The 17,783-nt window shown below is 46.9% G+C and overlaps 1 protein-coding gene across 1 annotated transcript in view; it reads right to left on the bottom strand.

The window, feature by feature from the left end:
• The window catches only part of WNT9A (Wnt family member 9A), a 64,822-nt gene that overhangs the window by 19,673 nt on the left and 27,366 nt on the right, over positions 1-17,783 (bottom strand). Inside the window, exon 2 of the mRNA XM_034759777.1 lies at positions 1,525-1,784. Within this exon, the coding sequence (XP_034615668.1) occupies positions 1,525-1,784 (260 nt within the window). The remainder of the gene's footprint in view (positions 1-1,524; positions 1,785-17,783) is intronic.

The raw sequence follows: 17,783 nt of genomic DNA on the forward strand, positions 1-17,783 counted from the left end.
TGTGCATGGCATGTGTTGTATGACCCACAATTGGCCGGACCCGCAGAACGAGTCCATCTAGTCCCTGAACACGATGACATCCTCTGCACAGAGTGACCTCACATGTACTGTACGTGCAAGGCCATGCCACATAAAGGACATCATTTTGCAAGCAAATGTGCAGTTGCATGCCTGACTCAAAAATGTCACAGCATGCCACTGGGCAAATGTTGGAGTCAGGACACCTGGGTTCCATTCCTAGCTCTCTCATTGATGGGATGACTTTCCCTTAATGTCTCTTGGGTCTCAGTCTGGAAGATGGGTCTAGCATTACTCAGCCACCTCAAAGGGGATGCCGAGAGTTTAAAGTTAGTTTTTGCCTTTCCAGAGCCCCACTTTTCACCCAGGGATCTCTAAGCACTTTGCCAAAACACCAACTTATTTTCTATTAGGGAAACAGGAAGGGGGTTTTTGCCTCTTCCAACTAGCTTCCTTTGTATGGAGTATTATAGTCAGACTTGGTTCCCGCCCTTCATACAAGGTTAGGTGAGTTACAAGACTCACCACCAATATTCACTCCCCTCTTCTGCTCTACAGAGCAGCTCAGAGATAGTGTAAAGTAACCATCCATATTGTCCTCGACCTAGAACCATTCCAGGCCGGGGCAATTAGGGCTCATTAAAAGTTGCAAAAGCTTCATTTCACTTTGCACTAGGACCTGGCAAAAGCGGACTCTGCATATCCTCTGTTTCCCTTTCACAACATAAAGCCGTTTGGCACATCCCGCTCTTATGCCTTCATTTTAAGGAGAGGATTCAAAGCACTTTGGCCTGAAAGTTGAGTACTCTTTAGGTTTCATGGTTTATTAAGAGTGTTTCTTACCTTAAAAGAGAAGTCTGAGGGGCAGATCGGGGCAAATTCTACCCTCTGTTATAACTCATGGGTTTAGAGACAGAACAGAGGGCAGATAATTTAGCCCAATCAGTCCATCTGTGAAACTCCACTAAAGTCAATTGGTAGCTGAGTGTAAGTGAGCATACAGCTGGATCCATGGTTACCACATCCCCTTTGGTGACCCACCATGTTCTAGAGAACAGGGGCTCTCAACCTTTCCAGGCTTCTGTACCTCTTTCAGGAATCTGATTTTTCTTGTGTACCCCCAAGTGTCACCTCACTTCAAAAACGACTTGCTCACAAAATCAGGCATAAAAAACTACAGATGTGTCCCAGCACACTACTACTGAAAAATTGCTGACTCATGTTTACCCATACAATTATAAAATAATCAGTTGGACTGTAAATATTGTCCTTAGATTTCAGGGTATGGCATAGAGAGCAGTATAAACAAGTCATTGTCCATATGAAATTTGTACTGACTTTGCTAGTGCTTTTTATTGACTTAGTTTTACAACAAGCTACATATCTAGAGGAGTTGATGTACCCCGGGGGATTGGGGAGGTCTTCTAGGGGTACATATACCCCTGGTTGAGAACTATTGCTCTAGAAGGCAGAGCAAATCCCCCCCCACTGATCCCCCTCACTTGCCTCTCTTCAGCAGACTGGCTCTGTAGCGCCCCTCGAGGGTGCAGTTCCACCGTTCGAAGCGGAACTGGTACTGGCACTCCAGGGCACTCATGCTGATGGCCTCCACGAGGGTCTCGGCCACCCCTGGATCCCGCCTGCACATCCTGCGCTGCTTCTTCTCCAGCTTCAGGCGGTCGCACACTTTATAATGGGCCTTGACGGCAGCTTCCTCCATTTCTGAAGTCAGAGGGAGGATGGTCAGAGGTTCATTCCCAGTCAGCCTGTGAAGAGACCGGGGCACAGGTTGGGGGGGGGGGGGGGAAATAATAAAAAAGAAGGACTAGTCAGAAGACTGCTACCATGCTCAAGCTACATTCTAGTATCTCTAGCCGGTGCCAGCCATTGGCTGGAGATGCCCTACCTCACGGAGTCTGGGGCAAAAAGGAGCGAGATACACAGAACATGTCCTACATTATGGCTCTGCAATCATAGAATCAGGCTTGGAAGGGACCTCAAGAGGTCATCTAGTCCAACCCCCTGCTCAAAGCAGAACCTAATCCCCAACTAAATCATCCCTGCCAGGGCTTTGTCAAGCTTGACCTTAAAAACCTCTAAGGAAGGAGATTCCACCATCTCCCTAGGTAACCCATTCCAGTGGTTCACCACCCTCCTAGTGAAAAGATTTGTCTTAATATTCAACCTAAACCTCCCCCACTGCAACTTGAGACCATTACTCCTTGTTCTGTCATTTGCCACCACTGAGAACAGTCTAGATCCACCCTCTTTGAAACCCCCTTTCAGGTAGTTGAAAACAGCTATCAAATCCCCCCTCATTCTTCTCTTCTGCGGGCTAAACAATCCCAGTTCCCTCAGCCTCTCCTCATAAATCATGTGCTCCAGCCCACTAGTCATTTGTTGCCCTCTGCTGGACTCTTTCCAATTTTTCCCCACATCCTTCTTGTAGTGTGGGGCCCAAAACTGGACACAGTACTCCAGATGAGGCCTCACCAATGCTGAATAGAGGGGAATGATCACATCTCTTGATTTGCTGGCAATGCTCCTGCTTATACAGCCCGAAATGCCGTTAGCTGTCTTGGCAACAAGGGCACACTGTTGACTCATATCCAGCTTCTTGTCCACTGTAACCTACAGGTCCTTTTCTGCAGAACTGCTGCCTAGCCATTCAGTCCCTAGGCTGTAGCAGTGCATGGGATTCTTCCTTCCTAAGTGCAGGACTCTGCACTTGTCCTTATTGAACCTCAGATTTCTTTTGGCCCAATCCTCTAATTTGTCTAGGTCCCTCTGTATCCTNATCCTATCCCTCCCCTCCCCCCCCCCCATAACTCACCCACCTTCGGCCTAGGTTCAGGTGATGCAGTCAAGAGGCTTTAGTTTTCAGGTTTGTTCATCTAAGTTAAAAGATTTGGGAGCTTTAAGGGGCGGCGGGGGGAAATAGGTGTCCCATCCCCTTCTTCAAGTACAAGGTCCTTGACTCATACAATGTGCAACAAAAGAAGCCAGCATACTGTTCCCGGTGTCAAGTGACTGGCTGCTGGACGCTGACCAGGCTGGCACCCGCCCCAGGGAGTAAAGAAGCTGCAGGAACATCTGCTGGAAGCATGAGCCGCTTGTTGGCTTTTCTACCAGTAGCCAGCTCTCCTGGCTCTGCCCTCTTCCGGCCAGGTGCCAGTGCAGCCAGTCAATGGGAATCACTATACTGTGTTTTGAGGGACCTGAAGATGCATTTCCCCCAGCCAAAAAGGAAGAATTGCTAAAGCCAGAATGAAAAAAAGCTTGCTGGAACATTTCAGCCCTGCACAGACACACACAGAGCGAGTGCAGGGCTGGGCGTTCGCCTTCACTGAAGCGTACTCTGTTGGTTTCAGAACTTGCACAGAGTAGACCCCTAACAGAGCCCAACATCAGGGGAGGGCAGGAAGAAGGGGAAAAAATGGACCGTCACTTCCGGAATTAAAAATAAAGGTTCTAGAACCTTAAAAAGTTATACTTGTTTTAATTTTAGGAGGAATTCCATGTTATACATAGGGATTCTCCCTACCATGCAGGCAATCAACCCCCAGCCAATAGCCGGAATGCTGGAACTCCAAGACATTTCTTTACAAATAGATTTGTATTCCAAGTCCCGATCCGAGCCCCCACACCCAGCAGAGTTGACTGAAGCCACTTCATAGAAGTCAACATTCTCCTTCTGTGGGATTCAACAATGGACCCAATTGTTTTGCTGATGTTGTTTATGGTTCTCCCCCCAAACCCTTGGCCACTTTTGAAGTATTGGGATTATTTTTTTAAATGGCTAAAGGAAAAAAGGGGACAAAAAGAAATAAGGGGGGGGGGGGACACTGATAAGTGAAAAATATCAAAGTGATTAAAAACAATTAAGTGCATGAAAGTATTCAAAAAAAAAAAAAAAGCCTAGTAGTTTTTCCACAAAGACACTGTTTTCAAAAAAGGTAATTTTTTAAACCACTCTTGTTCATAGGTTTCCACCATTGCCACTGGTTCCTGATCACCCCTTAATAAATTTTACAGAAAGGTGCCAGATTGACCCCTCAGAAGATGGAAACTGTCCACCATGAAAGTATAACAGCTCATTAGCTCAGAGTCCTGACCATGGAAGGACCAGCTCTAGTGAGTAGGGAAAAAAAAAAAAAATTCTTCTAGTCCACTCTTTGGATTTCAGCCTGCTTGCTGGCCCTTCTCTTTGCTTAGTAGCCCAGGCTTTGGCACCCCTTCCCTCCATACCCTTCAGAGGTAACTTCTGACCTTAAGGGCTTGTCTACACTACAGGGGCTACAGCAGCCCTGTAGCTATAACCTTGCAACAGAAGTGCTTTTTCCAGAACTGGAGTAACTCTACCTCCTTAAGTAGGGTTACCATATTTTGTGCCTCCAAATGGAGGACACTCCCCGGGGCCCCGGCCCCGCCCCAACTCCGCCCCCTCCCAAAGTCTCCGCCCCCTCCCCTGCTTCCCGCGAACATTTAATTCGCGGGAAGCCTGAAGCAGGTAAGGGGGGCGGAGGGAGGAGGCGCGGCCCAGGCTGGTCCCTCCCGCGGCTCCAACCTGGGTCGGCTCGGGCCCTGGGGTGCCGGCACCGACCGACCACCCCCCGGCTCCCCGACCCCGGCGCACCCCCCGGCTCCCCGACCCGGCGCACTGCCCGGCGCGCTCCCCGGCGCACCCCGACCCGGGCTCCCCGGGGCGCCGGCGTACCCCGGCCCCGGGCTCCCGGCTCCGGGCTCCCGGCTCCCGGCCCGGCACCATGCCCCCGGACAAAGAGGCCCCCCCGAGCCTCTTGATTTTCCCGGACATGCCCGGCTTTTGGGGATTTCCCCCCGGACGGGGATTTGAGCCCCCAAAAGCCGGACATGTCCAGGAAAATCAGGACGTATGGTAACCCTATCCTTAAGCAATGGCAGCTAGGCCAAGGAAAGCTAGGTCTACACCTGGGGTTAGTTGGTTAGAGCCACAGGGTTCTGGGGTATAGATTTCTCTCCACATCCCTGAGCTATGCCAACTTAAAATGTAAGTGGTGACCAGGCCTAAGCTTCAGAAAAAAATCCCCTCCCCTCCCCTCTCCCCCCTCCCCCACATTATGCTCAGTTCAGTGAGCAAAGACTCATCCAACGAGCATAAGCAAGTAATGGACATTTGTCACCCAACCCAGCTTCATGGCTTTTTTGGTTCAGGTCTGCTTGAGGCCAAAGCAAGAGAACAGGTTATAAAACCAAAGCATGTTTACAGGGTCAGTAGCAGTTGCTGCTTCTTGGCCAAAAAAAGGCCGTCCCCATTCAGGAAAAAAAAAAAAGGGAGAAAACAAGTAAAATGAAGTTTGCCTCTGCTAGCTGTTAAACAGAACCCTTCTTCCGGATGAAGAATTCCTTTGGAGCAAATGTAGAGTAATATGCATCTTTGGCATGAGACCTATGCCCATTCCAGCAAGGGCACCAACCTAGCAGTATCAGGACTTTACTGTGACAGTTCAAAGGGCTGAGGTGGCATTTTCAAGAGTGCCAACACCACACACACACATCCCACCCCCCCGCCAGGGAGAGTCAGTGCCGGTGCCTGAAATACTGGCTTAGGGGCTGCCACGGCATGGAACCCTTATCCATCAAGCCCTTTTATGCAACCTAGGCTGAGTGAGGTCTTGTGAGGCCATGGGGTCAGAGTCCGATGCCCTCTCAGCTCTGCACAGAGGCTGAGCTGTTCCTGCCAAGGAGTCTGGGGCTCTGTAGGGGTGAGGGAAGTGCACTTACTCTCCCCAATAGAGATAATTCCAGCAAAAAGTCTAGGGTGCATATGATGGAGGTGTTGTTGCTCAGGGAACACCACCACGTGGGAGGAGCTGGGATTATTGTTGGTGGGAGCGATTGCTAACATTGAAGGTGGGCTTATATTAGTCATTTTACCCTTCAGTCTGCATCCGACTGCAAAATACAGTGCTTAGTTGGGAACCCTTAACTAGTCTCTTCCCGTTTGAAACAGATGCCAGCATTATACCTACTTTAAATATTGCAATAAACTGTTGGCGAGTGGTAGTACCCTGGATGCTCAGTTGTGCCCAGCCCTACGAGGTGAAAAAAAAGTTTCCCTCTGAGATCAAATTGCAGTGATCCATGCTTTAATAGTCAAGATTCGGCCCTGCTCTCACTAAAACGTTCAGCTTAGCATAGTGTGCCCCACATGGACAGCAGCAAAGTCCCTAGGCAGCTGTGTGTTTGTGGCAATATGCTACCCCTCAATGAGCCCTGGTTTTAGACAGGCTCTAAGCCAAAGCTTTAGTTCCCTACCTAGCAAGAAGACTTTTTGTGATCAGTCAAAGCAGGACGAGAGAGGCAGGGTCTCTGCAAAAGCCAGTGAGTGCACTCCCAGTTTGACAAAAATCAGGAGTTGCCTAAGCCCTGCCACAGCCAAGCACAGCCACATCACTGCAAGAAAATTGCTCTTCTATATCTGCCTGGAATGCCAGGCCTGGTGAAATCCACCATGCCACTCTCCTCTTCCAAAGGATTTCTCAATGGTAAATCTGTACAACACTCCCCAATTGAGATCTTCCCTTTTTACGACTACTTTGCCTGTAGTTCTGCCGCCTATCTCAGGCCCTCTTTGCCTTCTGACCTTCTCCTTTCTTCCAAAAATGCTTTGAGGCGCGACTCTACTGTATCCAGTATGAGTGTATATGTCATAGCCCAAGGCATAGGCCAGTGACTCAAGTGAAGGAAGCCAGACACTAGTTCAGACTGGACCATGTGGAACAACAGATCGGATGTCCTTTTCCTTCCAGCTTTCTGGCAATTCCAAATTGGGATTTTCCCCTCCTCCCCATAACTTTCCTAACTTGGGCCCACATCATGCCCCCCTTCTACAAAGTAGAAACACTATTTGGAGTATAATGGGTCCAATTCCTCTCTGGGACAATTCCACAGACTTCAATGGAGATTAATCTGGACATTGGTTTGATGCCCGGTCTAGTCTTTGAAGTCACCACACTTTCACTGGTCCAATGCTTACAGAAAATACGACAGTGAATTGTAACCAGTAGGCTATTTAGAGTCCATAAAGAGGAATGCAACATATAGCTGTGTTGTAGACCTCAAAGATCCACCGAAGAGGTTTTTGGTTTTACCAGTACAAGTCATGGGGAACCTCCCATTAAGTTATTTCAGATTTCCAGAAGTAGCCATCCAGCTAGTGTGCTCAATAGATTCCAGTTTATAGAACAGGAGATGCTGATACCAGACTTTTGATGCTCAATCCAACTTGGACCAAAAAGCCATCAAGAAATCCATCACCACAAAAAGTAAACAAGTTGCAAACTTCCACCAGTCTCTGAACATCAGCACAACACTGAAGCTCCCCCCCCACACACACACACACTTTGGCTACCAAACAGAAAAAAACCCACACCCACCCACCCCTTACCCCCATGCCACAATAAGATGCCCTCCAAACCTCAGCCCAGATTTGTTGGCCTTCTGGATGTCTCAGTGCAAGTCAAGCACCATGCCTCTCAAGAGCATCCTGTCAGCAGCTCCCTCAGTTATAAACTAAGGGAGAGCTAGGTGGAAAGACCCTGCTGATTTCACCCTGTGCCACACCGCCACAGAAGGGGGCATCACAGGTAGAGAGATCCTAGGCCACTTAGCGTTTATGGTGTTTGGTTTAGACCTCTAAAGCACCTATCTGGAAATTGACAGACAGTTACGGGTCTTTTCAACATTCTCTTGCCTCTAGTGTGGCTCATACCAGAGGGTTGACCAGTTCCCTGCCACATGTCGGCTTTGGAACCACTGCCGCATTCTTCTGTTTTTCGATGATTACATTCACTCCCTCATTTGGGAGCTTCTGGGTAGCTTGGCACCCCGAGCTCCCAGTGACCTAATTCCCCTGGAACAACCCATTTTGTTTGTAAGCGAGCTGGGTTTTGCCCCCCTCCCCCTTCATCCTCTCAGGAATGAGACAACCATCAGCTAGATTTATGGAGGATTTTTACTCAACTTAAAACCTGCTGGTGAACTCTGGTGCCAGTGGAATGCGTGGGCCAGGGAGCTTTCACTCACAAATTTAAGACAGCATTAGCTTCACTCTCCGCAGTTTGTGCCAGGAGTTCTTCTCGCCTCAGCCTTTCCCCCCTCTCACCCGCATTGGCTGCGCAGCTTCATGGATAACCCCCTCTCCACCCTCCCAGGGAATTCTTAGCAACCCAGGACTGTTAATTATTCTACTGACTACTTTTTTTGGCTTCATGTCATTCCTTCTGGCATGGGTCCCACTAGATCGTAGGCAAGCGTAGCTGAGAGTGTTGGTACAGGGAGGCATGAGAAAAAAAAGCAGTGGAAGGAGAGAAAAAGGCGGGGGGGGCAGTTTAACCCCTTCAGTGCCCCACTGTTGGGGACAGCGGCTCCAGAATTAGCTGTAATTTTCAGCAGACCAAGAAGGGCTGGGAGATGGCTGCAGCAGAAGCTAGGACAAGAGACCGCTACAAGTTCTGACAGTTCAAGTAATGGATGTCCCCTCCTCGCCCCCCTTTGAGTCAGCAAGAGAAGGCAAGGCTGATGGGAGGGTTGTGGCCAGAGATCTTACGCACAAGAATGAGTAGTTATTACAGCAGCAACAGTGTACGGCCATGGGCTAGGTTATCTGTTGGCGTAAGCCAGTGCTTCTCCATCGACAATAGAATTACATCAATATAGTCCACTTGAGATTTTAGTCCAAGAGCTTTCCATGCTTAATAGTTTCATGTGTAAAATAAAGGCACCTGAAATTTCAATTCTTCTCCAAAAGTGGACACAGCAGGTACAAAGGACACGAGCAAGAGTCCTTTAAAGAGGCCAAAATCCAACCCCCACCCTATCCAGGTCTGCACCCGGCATCTCTGGCCCACCTGCTACTTCACAAGAGAGTGTTGATACACAAGGCACAGTGGAATGCCACAAGCTTGCCCAGAGCCATGTGGACTTTACTGTTATAAAAACGTCTCTACCCTCCTTAGCCCTGCAGAGGGAGTGACTGACTTACTCACAGATGCTTTACAATTCCCTTCTTGCTCTGCGTGATGAGAGGATTGGGAGTCAGAAGACCTAGATGCTCTTTGTAACCTTTGCTACCAATTCATTCGGTGACCTCTGATAAGCCACCTCATCTGTAAAGGAGCTGCCCTCACTTTAGTCACCTGTCAAGGTGCTAGATGTTGCCTATGGTTATTTTCACATGGTCCTCCTGTTTAATATTAAAGGCACAGCCAAAGGGTTGTTGCTTATTAGGACCCGGTTGCTACTGAGACACTGAGGGGAGTCACTTCTACTTGGATTACAGAATACACTGGATTTAGGCACTATAATGGTGGCAGTTCTGCTCTATTTCCAAAATATTTCTCTACGACTCAAGCTAGCCCTCAAATCTTCAGGACATGGGCACTTGTGGCACAGCTCCAATCATCCACACAGCATGCCATGTGTTAATGTCAGTCTCGTCTGTCCGCTCCGGTGCCAAAGAACACATCTGACTTTGTAATGAATCACTCATTTGTCTCCCCAACACCTCAGCCAGCCTTTTGTTAAGCCTCGCCTCCCAAATTTAACAGCTCCGTGATGGATGTTCTGCAAAGCACTGGCCTCTCCCTTTCCACGCTCCCCCAATCCTGCACGTCCAATAAATCCTGCTTTCGTTCAGATGCAGAGAGAGTTATATAGCCCTGGATCGGCCAAAGATTTGCAGAGGGAAGACTCCTTGTGGCAAAAGGCAACAGTTTCCTTAATTGCCCAGAGATATTAAGTAGGGTGTTTAGAGCACAATCGCTTAAAGAAGAGGAGTTTATGGTAATATGGAAGTCTCAAGCTTTGCCTCTTGGTGCTTATTTGACTCTTCGACAAAAGCAAACTTAGACAGAGGAGCTTTCTTAGCTAGTACCCCTGGTTTTGGTGGGGCCAGAAATACTTCGAGAACAGCCTCTCCTCTTGTATTTGGCACTTGTGTTTCACAAGTGGAGAGGAGAGATAAGACTCAATAGGGTTCATCCAAACAGGTCATAACCATCAGAAAAGGTTTTAGCCTTAGTGCGCAGAGCTGAGCGGAAGGTGCATTAGTTCCCATCCCACCCCAGCTCCTCCAAACAGTTCACCCATCCCCAATTTTACAGTCCACAGCTATCAGATCGTAGAGTATTCGGATGGTTGGGCAGTTTGACACATCATCTGCTCTATTTTGGGAGCAGTTTACAGCTCCGCAATTCCTCTGCCGCACAGCAGCGATAGCTATTTCACTCAGCCACTGGCTTTAGTGTCATATTATCCTGGAGGCAGGTTTAAAAACTGAACAGGTGAAAAAACAAACCTATCGGGCACTGGAGAAACCAGGATGCAGGAACGGGGATTATGCCTCTGGGTTGGTATAGGCTTTTCTTACTGAACCGGAGAAGAGAATGAGTTACAAGTGTAGTGGCTGGTTCTGTCCTTAGTCAGTTAGGAAAGGAGGAAATTAAGAGGCTCTGATACCCCTTCAAGGGAGACGGGTGTATTTACAAGCTTTTGAAGCTCATCAGTGGAAGCGTTATTACTAACAATTGTATACAACAAGTGATATGCACCCTACTGTTTCTGGGCAAGCGCTACATAAGCAAAGCCGATTTAGTCAATGGAGCTACAGATTAATACCAACTGAAGACCGGTCCACTGCTCTAAGAGATTCCCTCATTAGTTTAAGTATCTGTGCAGGAAGCAGAGTTTTCTTGGGGCCAGTCCTGGATTTTGGAGTGAACTCACTCAGGAACTAAGGACCATTGCAGCCCTCACAACTTTTGGCTTCAAGTGTAAGGTGCATTTCAACCTGCCTTTTAACAAAGAGCAGCATTACAATTATATAAAAAAAATCCTACCACACACAACCCTATCAAGACACCACTTCAGTGTACACACAACCCTCCGCATAGAAAGATAAAGGAAAAAGTAGGAACGGACAAACTAGAGAGAGAAGGTAGGCAAGGTGATAGTTTATTGGACCAACTTCTGTTGGTGAAAGAAGCTTCTGATCCATACAGTGCTGAAGGGCTCCATCAAAAGCATCTTTCACCAACAGAAGTTGGTCCAGTAAAAAAATTCTCACCCACCTTGTCTATCGAGTACCCTGGGACTGACACAGCGACAGCCATTACTGCAGACGAGGTGACAAGATATTCACCACAGTTCTTAATCCACTATTGGAAGGTGCTCATCTACTCTGGTCACGAGGGTGGTGTAACAACCTATATACGAATCCATTTGCAGCCCTCTGGAGAAGTAGCAGGGGAGTCCATCTGAGCCAGGGAGAAGAGCAACAGATAAGTGGCTCTTGAACTGCCCTGTGGTTAACTTTTGGTGTGGACACCTCTTGGGTTGAAGGAAGAAAGCAAGTGCTTTGTGTTGCCTGCAGTCGTCCTTCCAAGTGACGGATGTAGAGTTCAGAGAGTCCTTGCTAGTGCTCCCAATCCTAAGGCCTGGTCTACACTGGTGAGGGGCGGGGAGGGAAATCTAAGTTACGCAACTTCAGCTATGTGAATAACGTAGCTGAAGTCGACGTACTTCGATCTACTCACCACGGTGTCTTCATTGCGGTGAGTCGACAGCTGACGCTCCCCTGTCGACTCTGCCTCTCACTCTGGTGGAGTACCAGAGTCGATAGGAGGGTGCTTGATTTATTGCATCTAGACTAGATATGATAAATTGACCCCTGCTGGATTGATTGCTGCCTGCCGATCTGGCGGGCAGTATAGACAAGCCCTAAGTAGCAGCAAAATGTAGGAGGACATCCCAGCCCATGGCTCCCTCACCCCCCGCAGCCAAGAGTGTGATGGAACTGAACAGCTTACAAGAACCACATGTGGAGCTTTAACAGGAATAGTCACCCGTGTAGCTGGGCAGTGATATTTGAATAGATATACTGATGGAGCTAGAGAAACATGGATTGCTGTGGGGTTGGGTATACCCATGGGAATGTGTGTATGTACTCACGGGATCATGGCAACTAGAGCGAGACCAAATCAGATCCAGACCTGAGCTTACATTGAGTCCTGCGCAGCCAAACAGATGGATGCAAGGCAACACCAAGACCCTGATTCAGCCAAGGTGCTGGAGCACATGCCCAGCTTTAAGCATGCCAGTAGCTCCACTGACTGGACCGAGTTCCATGCCTCGAAGGCAAAAGGGAGGTGAAACAATTTGCCAAGGCCCTTCCACCAAGTCCATGGTAAAGCTTGGTACTGAAGAGGTCAGTCCTCCTGGATCCAGGCCGTCACCACAAGTAACCCACTCCTGCCCTTCCTTACCTGAGGAGGGCAGTGAAAGTAAGGAATGATTGACGTGCTAAGATATTTCCTGTGCAATCTTGGGCATGTCACCTATGGTAGGACTTTCAAGAGAGGGTGAGTGCTTGCAGCTGGACTGGTCATGGACTTCCATGGGAGCTGCTGTGCTCAGCATGTTGCGGGGGGGGGGGGGGGGGGGGGGAAAAAAAAAAAATAATCAGGTTGATCTGTGCATCTTTTCCCCCCCCCCATCTGTAAAATAGGGATAACACTCCCTTTTGTCTCTTAAAGAACTAAAGAGATCTCTTTGGGGGCAGGGGCTGTTGCTTACTTGGTAGGTTTGAACAAAGAGCCCCAGTTTCAATTGGGGCCTGTGAGTGGAATGAACAAATTGAGGCTGATGAGTGTCAGCGCTTAGCAGTTGCTCAGTACTTTATAGGCTCACAGCACTTTGCACAGATTAGTCAAAAGAAAAAGGATCTATTATCCCAAAATCATGCAGACCAGTGTATTAAGACAAGCATTTCCTTCCTGTATTGATTATGTATCCAATGTATTAAGTTAACCTCCACCCCACAAAAAAAAAAAAAAAAAAAGGAAAAGAAAGAATCAACCGAGTGTTAAACATAGCAAGTTCCAATCAGATTAGGGAAAACTAAGATCTTAACAAGTGGACAGTGGACATTTACATAATTAGCTTGCTACTTGTAAATTCCTTCAGTGGTGCCAATGGCAGATTGTCACCACCTAAAATAGCCCAAAGCTGTTGATTCAGGAACTGTTGCCATCCCAAATTAGATCAACCCAAATACAGAGGCCATAAGGTGGTTTTGTTACATCAAGATTATGAGTTGAATGGGCCGTGTGTGTCAACTGGAAGGGGTGAGACTGCAGATGAGAAAGTCCTATCACAAGGTTATTCATGATCCACCTCAGAGGATTGTTCCTTTGAGTTGTCTGAAATCATTTACAGTATGGTTCTTCTGCCACTTCTCTTACAGTGAGGTTCTACCCTAAAGAAACTGGCTCCCTCCCCTCCCCCCAGGGGAAGAAAAAGAGCCAGCAATAATATGCATTGTGGGAGTCCATGTTTCGCTCTCACTCACTTTGCAACAATCTGCCCCTGCAGTTGCCAGCCCCATAAAATGGACCAAATTGGGTCCCTTCCATCACACCTCCATCTAGGAGGTGCTCGACAGGCCAAGCCAGGCCTCCGACTACACCCATGTTACCTCAGAGCCTTCAAGTCATGCCTTCCAGGACACCTGTGCAGACACATCTTGGGCCCACAGGCCACATGATTATCATTGAAAGATATCAAAAACAAAAAGAACACCACTTGCACATGGATTTCTAAACCAAAATTCTATATGTACTATGAGATCCAGTGAACATGAAACCACACAATGCCATTGCTACAGACTAATATCTATATCTATATCTATCTCCAGTCCAATAGCTTTCTTGAGACGTGTCCTCAATCCCATGTAGGGCTTCTGTTTTAGTTATATGCCCTGGGGAACAAATCTAGAACATTCTTAACCTAGTACACCTTTAGAATACTCCTCTCCTCCACCCATTTAGAAGGTGGGCTAAAAAGCTACACCTCTATCCCAATATAAACACGACCCGATAGAACACGAATTCGGATATAATGCAGTAAAGCAGCGCTCGGGGGGGGGGGGGGAGAGGGGGCGGCGCTGCGCGCTCCGGCGCATCAAAGCAAGTTCAATATAACATGGTTTCACCTATAACATGGTAAGATTTTTTGGCTCCCGAGGACAGTGTTCTATCAGGGTAGAGGTGTACTAGTAGGATTTCAAGGAGTGGCCATGTCAAAGGAAGAGGGGGATCTATACACCTGGTGTCAGATTCTGAACCTCCGTGGCAGTTGCACACCTGTAGTGAAGTCATTGGAGTTGTACACTCTTACAAAAGGTTAGAATTTGGCCCATTGTCAACAAGACAAGAGGAGACCTCCTGAGCTAGTTAATCCAATCTTCTGCATAGAATGAGAACTCTCCTCCTTCCTGATCCTGACCAGGGCATCATAGTCTCTACAAAAGTCCTATGGGCAAACTGGGGACCGCGGATATAAAAGCATGAGCTTCTACTGCTTCAGCAAATGGTTCTACAGCTCAAGAGATTGTAACAAACGAAAGTTTGTGGCTCTGCTGCTAGAGGGAGACAAGGAACTAAAAACTGGATTTATGTGGATTACAATGATGCCATTTCTCCAATACCCAGCTCTACAACAGATACTGTTTACGGCTAGAGTAGTCCGGTCAGCTACTGCAATCGGATATGGCATTTCACTGGTCTTCTGAACCTGTCATTGCTGTGTGCTGTTGGACAGCTACCAACATTCCCCCTCCTTTCAGTCTTGTGGAAGGTAGAATTCTCCCACCCCTCCACCAAGCTAGTAAGGGACAAATGACAAGGAATCTAAGCAGGCTGGAGACAGTGGCAGGAATTCAGATTAGATTCTGCCATGCATCTAGGGACATAAATTCAAAAGAGGGCAACGCCTGGAAAGCTGTAATGCCAAAAAGGAATAAAGTCAGAAGCCATAACAAATTGAAAGCAGTGGAACAATGCCCCTCCTAAAAACAAATCCACGAAATCTATCCTCCTGCATGGACTAGGATGACAAGACCTGGAACATAGCATTCAGTTCAACACACACACAAAAAAAGCTAGAGAGCGTTCAGAGGAAAGAGGTCAAGGGGCTGGAGATATGCAGGGAAGGCTGAACTATATGTGTAGCTGGCTAACTGATGAGTTAGGAGGGTGTTGATAGCATAATGGTAGAGCAAGGGTGTAAATACAGATTGAGGGAGAAATTGAACCAATTTTAGCTAAACAAAAACCAGGTGGAGGATACTGCGACAAACTACTAGAAAGTAGTGCACCTATTTAATTAAAGAAGTTGATTCTCCAAAGTTCCATTACAATGCTCTTTTAGCACCAAGGCCCTCTCCTCTGACTATATCCATCACTAGTCACCTTCTGTCTTATGCTTTTCAGTCCAACTGGTGTTCAGTGAATCAGCCCCATCTTGGTTTCTCCTTCCTGAAGTAGTTCTTGGAATTGTTCAGGTCTTCCAAGGTGCATAACTCATTGGGTGCCTCTCAGCCTCCGTGTAAGAAGTCCGCCAACGTTCTTTACCCTGCTCCCCAAGCTAGTAGAGTTAAGCTGCATGTAACCCACCCTTGCAATCACAGATCAAGCACAGCAGCTCCTCAACCAACCACTTTGCCCATTTTCTATCTGCTAGAGTGATGTTGGTTTTCCAGGTGGAGAAAGGGACCCATCAGAGCAGAAGCTTACTGCTATTAGATCACCATCCATGCATCTGCTGAATCAATGGCAAGTCTATTCCTCCACCACCAGTTAATTCAAGCACAAAACAAAAATAGCCCCTTAGACTTGCGATTTCCCTCCCCACTACAGTTTCTGGTGAAGGATATCCTGTTTACACCTTCAAAAATGGATCGGATATTCTGTTCTCACTTGCCCTGATGAGAAGTGGGAGCAACTTCATTGAACATGGGTTTAATAAAAGAGAATCAGGCCACCTAACTCTAGAGATGAAAGGAGCCATCTATTATAGCGTCTTTTGAGTTAAGCAAGAACATTAGCCAAGTTAAAGAACTTTCAAATACAAAAAAAATAAAATAAAGAGTGTCTACATTTCCAGAGTATTTCAAGTGATAACTGAAGGGTACAGCTTGAAAATAAGTTCCACCTGTAATTTGCACATACCTCAGAAGAGCTACACCCCAAAACCAGAAAAATCTTGCATGTGGTTCATCTGAGTTGTCAGTCAATATATGTAACACTCAAGGTTTCCTATAACACAATATCTAATTATGTGGTTGTATACAAAGCAAACATACTCCGTATCTAAGGCGAAGAAAAAAATAATTGACCTGAGGTCCAAATGTCTTGGTCAAGGTATAGTCAAGGCCCAGACTCCAGAGAAAAACAAACAATTCATAATAAATACAAATATTTTGGGGTCTGTTCAAAAGCATCTGGTGGTCTGGATTTGGCTCACCATCTGCCTATTGACTACCCCCATCTAAGGAGACACCCCAGGAAACTTGCAATACGGTATGGACAAGACCATTTAGTCACAAGATAAGCATTGTACTAAAGACCACTGTGAAGTCATCTTGCCAGCAGCCTGCAAATAAACTGCCCTTTGGACCATCAAGCTAGTTTGCTACTCTCATTTTAACTGGGCTGTGGTGCCCAAAGAAGGGGTCATTTTTGTTCTAGGTTTGTACAGCACCCAACACCATTAGGTTCTGGTCTGTGACTAGGGAACTATGGTAATACAAGTTAATAATCCTGACAGCCCTGGAGATCGGAGTCTTTTCCATTCAAGTATAGGAAGCAGTACAACCCTCCAGCCTTATCCTTCTCCTGCATCTTTTCCTTTTATGCCTAGTCTTAAAAAAAAAAAAAAAAAAAAAAAACAAAAGCTCCCCCCCGGAATTTTGGGGAACATAACATCCATACTGGGTCAGACCAAAGGTCCATCTATCCCAGTATCCTGTCTTCTGACAGTGGCCAGTGCAAGGTGCTCTAGAGGGAATGAACAATACAGGTAGTCAAGTGATCCATTCCTTGTCACACATTCCAAGCTTCTGGCAAAGGGAGGCTAGGGACACCATTCCTGCCTATCTTGGCTAAGAGCCATTGATGGACCTATCCGCCATGAATTTAATCGTTTTTTTTTTTAAAACCCTGTTAGTCTTGGCCTTCACAACATCTCCAGGCAAAGAGTTCCACAGGTTGACTGTGGGTGTGTGGACACACACACACACACACACAGTTTAAACCTGCCTATTAATTTCATGGGGTGACCCTTAATTTTTGTGTTAAGAGGAGTAAATAAACTTCCTTATTTACCTTCTCCACACCAGTCATGATTTTAGACCTCCATCATATCCCCCCCCCCTTAATCATCTCTTTTCCAAGCTGAAGAGTCCGTCTTAGAGGAGGAGAGATTAATGGCAGCTGTTCCATACTCCCAATCGTTTTTGTTGCCCTTCTCTGAACCTTTTCCCAATTCCAATATTTTTTGGAATGGCGCAACCATATCTGCACATATTCAAGAGGTGGGCATACCATGGATTTATATAGAGGCAATATGATATTTTCTGTCTTACTATCTATCCCTTTCTTAATGATTCCCAACATTGTTCACTTTTTTGACTGCTGCTGCACATTGAGTGGATATTTTCAGAGAACTATCCACAATGACTCCATGATTTTTCTTGAGTGCTAACAGCTAACTTAGAGGCCATCATTTTATATGTATAGTTCAGATGATGTTTTCCAATGTACATTACTCTGCATTTATCAACATTGAATTTTATCTACCATTTTGTTGCCCAGTCACCCAGTTTTGAGAGATCCTTTTGTAGCTTTTTGCAGCCTGCCTGGGACTTAATCTGAGTAGTTTTGTAT

Source organism: Trachemys scripta, chromosome 2 (assembly GCF_013100865.1).
Source record: "Trachemys scripta elegans isolate TJP31775 chromosome 2, CAS_Tse_1.0, whole genome shotgun sequence".
Classification (NCBI taxonomy): domain Eukaryota; kingdom Metazoa; phylum Chordata; order Testudines; family Emydidae; genus Trachemys; species Trachemys scripta.